The 8,557-nt window shown below is 35.7% G+C and overlaps 1 protein-coding gene across 1 annotated transcript; it reads left to right on the forward strand.

Moving 5' to 3' along the window:
- Positions 1–614: 614 nt before the first annotated feature.
- Positions 615–4,115, forward strand: LOC139873506 (bifunctional riboflavin kinase/FMN phosphatase-like). The gene is made up of 9 exons (XM_071861432.1): positions 615–755; positions 1,222–1,408; positions 1,689–1,819; positions 1,920–1,989; positions 2,090–2,155; positions 2,437–2,591; positions 2,687–2,764; positions 3,470–3,606; positions 3,979–4,115. The coding sequence occupies exons 1-9, from the start codon at positions 692–694 to the stop codon at positions 4,093–4,095; spliced, it is 1,005 nt and encodes a 334-aa protein (XP_071717533.1). The 5' UTR covers positions 615–691; the 3' UTR covers positions 4,096–4,115.
- The last annotated feature ends 4,442 nt before the right edge of the window (positions 4,116–8,557 follow it).

The following is an 8,557-nucleotide window of genomic DNA, read 5'->3' on the forward strand; positions in this document are numbered from 1 at the left end:
ACGAACATTACAGTCATACCGCCCCTCAGGAGGAAACCTCCTTAGTGAATCCATACGGGCATTAAGCGTGGTAACACCCCCTCGGACGAGGCTTGAATGCAAGACGTCCGCAACTTCTGAGACCCATGAAATGGGCAGAAAACCTCAAAGGAAATATTTTTTGCAGCTCATTGGAATCGTACCCCTGATCTCCCTTATGAGAAGTCAGGTCATCATCAATACACCAACACCTTAATGCTAGTTTCGCGTTTTAATCTGAGTTTTTAATTTAGTGTTTCAGTTATCGCAATTCAATTGTCAGGTTTTAGTTTTCCGTTATGCACTTTCGCGTTTCAATGTTAATTTCAGTTATACTTATCGTAAGGATTTTAACTCATTTTAGAAAAAACTAAAGAAAAAAATGGGTCTCGACACAAAGCCAACCCGATCTAATTGGATTCGACCCGTTTGGACTCATTTAACAAAGCTAACCCATTTTGATTCGACCTGTTTAAGTTCCATCAAAATGGAATAATATAAATATAGGTATATGCTGGGGAATATGGCGGGAAGCATAGGTCGTGTTCGTCTCCACTTGATATGATGATACAATACATAATATTCTTCTTAATTAATTATATTATATACTAATAATTAATTAGTACTTTCAGTAATCACGTTTACGATCTGATCTTTCACGCCATCGTCTACAATGAACGGCTATAATCCCATCTCCGCCGTCATATTCGACATGGACGGCACACTTTTAAACCCAGGTACCTACCTGCAACTGCGTTTCCTATATTCCTTCTACCGTTTTCATATTGATTCACCACTAAAGCTTTTAACTGATTATTGTGAATAGAAACCCCTTATTCATTAGTAATATTCAGATTTTAAACAAGTTACTAAACTTAATTTAGCTCCATTTATTTAATTAATTCACGGTTTAAACAAATACTACAGCTACACATATTTAGCTTTTATTGTGGTATGAGATTTGGTTAACGCTGTTAAAAAATTAATTACTGTCACTCTGTATATCATATTGTTATGTTAATTACCAAAGGGCTTATAGCCTAGCCATATTCAACCAAAGATGTTGGGGGTTCAAGGTTCAACCCCTGTCGTGGTCATATTCATGGATAAATTCGTGTTGTGTGTTTGAGTTGTCGTTCGAAAAAAATATATATAATATTGTTATGTTAATTATGTAGTATGATTTTTTTTTTATTTTGTTAGAGCAACTTACAAAGGATCTATTGGGTGAATTTCTTTTAAGATATGGGAAAGTGGTGGATGAAGAAAAGGAAGTAAAAAGACTTGGGATGATACAATCTAAGGCTGCAATCGGGATCGTTGAAGATTATGATCTTCCGATTACACCTCAACAATTTATTCAAAGCATCATGCCCATGTTTTATGATAAGTCAGTTCTCTTATTCCATTGCTAATTTAAAAAAAAAAAATATATCGTATCATATATGTTTATCTAGAACTTTTAGAACTCATATTAAACAAACACGTTACGATTTTTAAGTTAGTTAGTCTCCTATCATGTGGCCCAAACTTTAGAGGGTTGATGAAGCTGGTGCTTAAGATATAAACTGAATTCCTTTTTGATTTTCATGTGCTAGTTGTTTTGAAATTTCAAGTTTTGACCAAAAGCAATCAATTTGAATTTGTTGCTGCATTTTGTGTTGATTTAGGTGGCCTCAAGCGAAGCCACTTCCTGGTGTAAATCGTCTCATAAAGCATCTCCATAAACATGGGGTTCCATTTTCGGTTGCTTCAAACTCTGCAAGGAAGCATGTAGAAGCCAAAGTCTTGGGCCAAATAGGTCAGCTTATTTTCTTCTTCTCTACCATCGATGTTTTCATGATTGAAACTTTATACTATTTAATATCTTTATTAATCTTGATTAAATTCTGTTACAATAGGATGGAAAGACTACTTTCCAATAATTCTTGGAAGTGATGATGTCAAATCAGGGAAGCCCTCTCCAGACCTGTAAGTTGCTCTTAATACGATAATCATATCTCTAAAATAATAATCATACTCATAATTACAATTATGTGATTTGCTTTAACAACAATGAATTTAATATCAGATTTCTGGAAGCTGCAAACAGAATGGGTGTCGATCCAACTTGTTGTCTTGTGTTAGAAGATTCTTTGTAAGTGAATCGTAAGCCTTCTAATTTATTATGTACTATTTCTTTATATCTTTGATAACTTTGTCGTATTTCAGATAGTGGCCTTTGCAATTTACCTAAATATCGATTTTTCTCAACTTTGATCTATGAAGGAGTATTTGAGAGGTTTAGGAGTCATTATTAGGCTATTTGAACTGCATTAAAAGCAGTAGAAGATTTGCATGTTTGACTTTATTTCACATAGAAAACCTAAGTTTTTTGACGTGTTAAAAATGTAGTAATTATATCAAACAAGTGAACAGGGTAGGGGTTAAAGCTGGAAAAGCTGCAAATATGCAAGTGGTAGCTGTGCCATCTATCGAAGGTGAATCGGATGAATTTTCAATAGCCGATGTTGTGATTCATTCATTTCTTGATTTTCAGCCCGAACTATGGGGACTCACACCGTTTGAAGACTGTATGTTTCCTTCCTAATATATACGTCATCCAATGTATTTTGTTCACTTAACCAATGGTGTTCTTTATATTCGACGTTATAATTCATGGTTGCAGGGGTGATGAATGCATTGCCAATTGAACCACTTCATTTCAAGGCTTCTTATAAAGCTGGTTTTCTGCAAGAATCTTCAGGTTCACAGTTAACTTTTTACATTCACCATTTAAATCATGTCTCTAATGGGTAATCTAATCTGTCAAAAGTTTATTGGATCGAAATCATGTCCCAATGAGCAAGTTCCTGCAACCAAATTTCGGGTTGGATATTGAGTCAAAGTGGTAACTTTATATATGTACTCTGTAATAAATAGTGAGTAAAACATGATTCAAAAAATAATAGTTACAATATTTCTTAACTTTTTAAACAAAATGATTCAAGAAGCTATATGAATTAAAAGCACCAGGAGAATTCTGAGCTGGTCCAATTCGGCTACTTTTTATGTGTTCTTATTTGACCCATGACAGATGAGTAAGTGGGTCGAAATTAGTGCTTCTATACATCCCCTCTTATGTTCTTTTATGTCAGGACTCAGGACCGTTTATTTAGCCCAACAACATGTACAATGTATAAGTGACATTCAGTCTATAACCAATTAGTGATACAGGAGTAGCCCATGAGCACATTATGTTTTTTTAATTTCTGATGTGGTCATGATCCAACCTAATTCAGAGCGCCATCCACATCTTGGCTACAATTTCTAAGAGTAGCCCGTGGGCTTATATACGGACATTATTTCTTTTTTAATTTTTTATGTGGGACCCAGCACCTTTTTTATCATATCGAATCTCATGTAGCTTCCCTCAAGATTAATGCTTGTGAATGTCTTATTTCTTATTCAGATAAAGGAGTTTCAGATCTTCCTACTCAAGCCTGGGGTATATATTTTGGGTGGGTTGACTTTGACTCACAGGCGAGAAGTAAGATCGTGGTTAGCATGAGATGGGTCCGTAGCTGTGACTATTTCCAAAGAAACATCGTGAGAATCTAAACCCCTATTTGCAAAACTTCCAACTTCTGTGAGATATGATACTGAAAACACGTTAAGGAAAATTGTTTATTTAATGGGCAGATAGGTAAACTTTGTTACACATATGATCTATTTAAGCTGTTAAACTCAAAAAATGTCTTCTGGTGATTTTTTGGACTCCAACTAGAGCTGATGTTCTCAATAGCTATTTTTGTTTTTATAAATTCTGAAAATATTTTTATAAACATTTTGATATAAAGCACTCTTTTTCCCTGTATGTGTGCTTTAAGGGTTTAAATTTGGCATTTAAAAAAAAAAAAAAAAAAAAAAAGTGAAATTGAAACTGAACATGATTGATATAGCTTGTAGCTTATATTTCAGCAAGCATGTTTGCTCAACGGATACGATGAGCAAAGCAATGATCAAAACGATGATCAGCCAATGAAAGTAGCACTTGTTGGCTACATCAGGGGATTTCGGACCCAGGTAACTAAATAAACAAACTCTACTCCCTTACTTGAATTCAGTTTTCTGATGGGAAAATGGTCACAACGGGCAATCTACAAAACGGAAACAAACATCCGTTTGACAAGCATTTCCCGACCCATATGAACCTGTGAGAAAACTAACAAATAAGGTATACCACAATCACCACAAATCAGCCCCAATTCTGTCCCAAATCAGCAAATACAAAATAATTGAGCACACACAATACACACGAGACTTTTTACGTGGAAAACCTCTCAAAATCGAGAGTAAAAACCACGGGACTCGTAAGCCACTTAATGTTCCACTATCATCAACAAATAGAGCAATACAATAATCCTTCTCTAGATCAACTAGAGGTATATAACATCATCATACTCTTGAACAACAATAATCAACAAGTATATGAAGAAATTAAAGACAAAAGATGAATGATTCACCCAATAAACTGCCCTCTGTTCCAGCAGCGAGAACACGAGCTACAGGCCTCTTTAGACGAATTCAACGGTTGAAAACCTTGGCACTGATGTCAGGAAGACACAGCCCAAATTTGATGAAGATCCAACGGTTAGATCTCCGGGGATCGTCTCTGTTATGACCTGCTGTTTTCAAAACCGGGAATGGAATATCTCACACTTTTTCTTGATCTCTCTTATGACCAAAAATAGCTGCACACTTGAAGTTTAAAATGCCCTAGAATGATTGACTAAGTCAACTAGCATCTTGGGCCTATTTTGTTGGGCTTGGGCCTTTCTCATTAATTGGAAACCAATAACCCAACAAATCTCCCCCTTTCCAATTATGAGGAAGGAATCGCCATCCCGGCGATCGAGCAACATACCTTGAGCTTCTCACTTGCTAAAGCCTTTGTGAACATGTCGGAACCATTATCATCGGTGTGAACTTTATCAAGTTCAAACGAACCATCTTCAAGACGTTCTCTAATCCAATGATACCGCACATCTATATGTTTTGTCCGCTTATGATACATAGAATTTCTAGCCAAATGAATCGCACTCTCATTATCACAAAGAACCACATATCGTGATTGCTTAAACCCAAGGTCTTGTAGAAACCTTTTCATCCACAATAGTTCTTTGCACGCTTCTGTTGCTGCCATATACTCAGCCTCGGTTGTAGACAATGCAACACACTTTTGTAACCTTGATTGCCATGAAACTGCTCCCCCTGCGAAAGTCATCAAATATCCAGAAGTGGATTTCATGTTATCTTTGTTTCCTGCCATATCTGAGTCTGTATAACCAACAAGCACCGGCTCTCCATTTCCGAATGTGATACCTAACTTTGAAGTACCTCGTAAGTATCTCATAATCCATTTAACCGCTTCCCAATGCTTCTTACCCGGATTTGACATAAACCGACTAACAACACTTACCCCATGAGCTATATCTGGCCTAGTACACACCATAGCATACATCAAGCTACCAACTGCTGACGCATATGGAACTATATCCATCTCCTCAACATCCTCCTTTGAAGTAGGACAATCTCTTTCTGTTAGCTTAAAGTTGTTTGTAAGAGGGGAACTAACCACTTTAGCATTCTTCATGTTGAATCTACTTAGCACCTTTTCAATGTATTGCTCTTGTGATATATGTAACGTCTTAGCACCTCTATCTCTAGAAATTCGAATGCCAAGAATCTGTTTTGCTGGCCCCAAGTCTTTCATAGCAAAAGACTTGCTCAATTCTCGCTTCAACTGCGCAATTCTTTTAATATTTTTACCAACAATCAACATATCATCAACGTATAACAACAATATGATGAAATCATCATCACCAAACCTCTGAAAGAAAACACAATGATCTGAAGTTGTCTTTCGGTAGCCTTGCTTTCCTATAACCGACTCAAACTTCTTATACCACTGTCTCGGTGCTTGCTTCAACCCATATAAACTTTTCTGAAGTCTACAAACATAATTTTCTTTACCCTTAACCCGAAAACCTTCAGGTTGCATCATGTAGATTTCCTTATCCAAATCACCGTGAAGAAAAGCGGTCTTGACATCCATCTGTTCAACCTCAAGATCAAGACTAGCAGCTAATCCAAGAACCACTCGAATAGATCCCATCTTCACAACTGGTGAGAAAATCTCATCAAAATCAATACCCTTTTTCTGGCTGAATCCTTTAACGACTAACCTAGCTTTGTACCTTGGTTGTGAAGTAAGCTCATCTGTCTTCACTTTGAATACCCATTTGTTTCTCAAAGCTCTCTTGCCTTTAGGTAACTTCACCAGCTCATAAGTATTGTTCTCATGCAAGGAATTCATCTCATCTTGCATTGCTTCACCCCACTCTTTCTTATGCTCATCTTTCATTGCTTCTGAATAACATTCTGGCTCTCCCCCATCAGTAACTAATACATACTCATCAGCAGAATATCTAACAGAAGGATGACGGTCTCGGGTAGACCGCCTAAGTGGGAAAAATGGGGGCACATCTGGTACTGAAATCTCTACCTGCTCCGGAGCATAATCATCATCAGTACCATGTTCATCATTATGAACATCATCTCCAACATGTTGTGGAGTAACTGGATCCAAATCAACAAGATCAGCACTAGGTTGAGGAACTGAATCTGTCTTATCAACATCTTTTAACATCTGATCTTCTGTAAATACAACATCTCGTCTTCGTACGAGTTTCTTCTGAACTGGATCATATAACCTGTACCCAAAATCATCTTCACCATAGCCGAGGAATACACATGGCTTAGTCTTCATATCAAGCTTTGACCTCTCATCTTTGGGAACATGAACAAAAGCTTTACATCCAAAAACTCGTAAATGACGGTAAGAAACATCTTTGCCGCTCCAAACCCTGTTAGGAACATCAAAATGCAAAGGAACACAAGGGGTTAGATTAATAATATGAACTGCCGTATTTAAAGCCTCACCCCAAAAGGAACCGGACAACCCTGCATGTGAAAGCAAACATCTAACTCTCTCAACCAAAGTTCTGTTCATCCTCTCTGCTAAGCCATTCAACTGAGGTGTCTTTGGTGGAGTCTTTTGATGCCGAATACCATTCTCCTTACAATAAGCATCAAATCTGCCAATGTATTCACCGCCATTATCAGTCCGAATACACTTGAGTTTCTTCCCCGTTTGCTGTAATGACCCGCACTTTTTCGATCGTTCTATACTTATAAGATTAATATTTATATAAATTAAACCTTACCAACATGATAAGCAATCCAAATTGTTGAGACTTATGTTTTCGAAAAGAGTTTTACACAACGTTTGACCGTCTAGTTTGACCGATGATATCACGAACTATACAATATATGATAATTATACGTTTGTGTATATATATGTATATATACATATTTAACATGATCTAAGAATGTTTTAATATCTCATTTTGTATTAATAACAATAAGTTATAAGTATATTTTGAAACTACTAACTTAAGTTTTCAAAACGATAACCATACGTAACGTTATTTGACTTAAATACTTATGACCTATAATGTTTATACATATATCGTATAAGTAATGTATTTAATCACTTTTAAAGACTTAAATACATAAAACAATATAAGTATATTTACAAAAGATAGCTATATTTGAATCCTCGTTCCGTTTTCTCAAAGATTTCTATACGTATACCTAGGGTATATGTACCCGTATCATACGCAGCTTCTAGATGTATTTACTATTGGTATATACCAATAAAAATCTGCTCCTTAGCAGCCTTAAATGATTAAGAAACATGTGGAACCAACCATTTGTCAAGTAGCATGAATTATTTAGCAAGAAAACAAAGTTAGGTATTTTTTTTTCCTTTATAACCTAAAAACGTTTTTATGCATGCACACCATTTCTTCACCCCATTTTCTCATACTTACACTTCCATTTCTCTCTCAAAATACTCTTAACTTCATACTTTATCATCTCTAAGCATTTTCCCCATCATTTAGCTTCAAAAACAACACTTAAACCTCATAAGAAAACCTTACAAAAACACTTCAAGAAATCCTTCCAAGAACACAAACTTACTTCCAATCTTTCATTCAATTCCATCACCCTTTTGGTTCTAGCTTTTTACTCCTCTTTTACAGCAACCTTGTCCAAGGAACTTGAGGTAGTAACTATGTTCATAACCTTATTCGATTCATATATATATAGCTATCTTATTTTGTGGTATAAAATTTTAACAACAAGAACATAGTTTGAATGTTTTCAAACTTGTTTGCAAACTAAATAAATCCTTATAACTTAACTTTTAAAATACTTCAAGACCTGTAATATAACTTAAAAATATGCTAATTTAACAAGGTATAACTTGGTTTTTCAAAGAACACCTTAAAAACTGTTTTTACGACGTCGGAGTGCAACCGGGGGCTGTTTTGGGTTGGATAATTAAAAACCATCTTAAACATTGAATTGGAGGTTTATTTTCTGGAAAAATGATTTTTACTATGAATATGATAACACATAAAAATTTCAT

This window comes from Rutidosis leptorrhynchoides, chromosome 10 (assembly GCF_046630445.1).
Source record: "Rutidosis leptorrhynchoides isolate AG116_Rl617_1_P2 chromosome 10, CSIRO_AGI_Rlap_v1, whole genome shotgun sequence".
NCBI classification, from domain to species: Eukaryota; Viridiplantae; Streptophyta; class Magnoliopsida; order Asterales; family Asteraceae; genus Rutidosis; species Rutidosis leptorrhynchoides.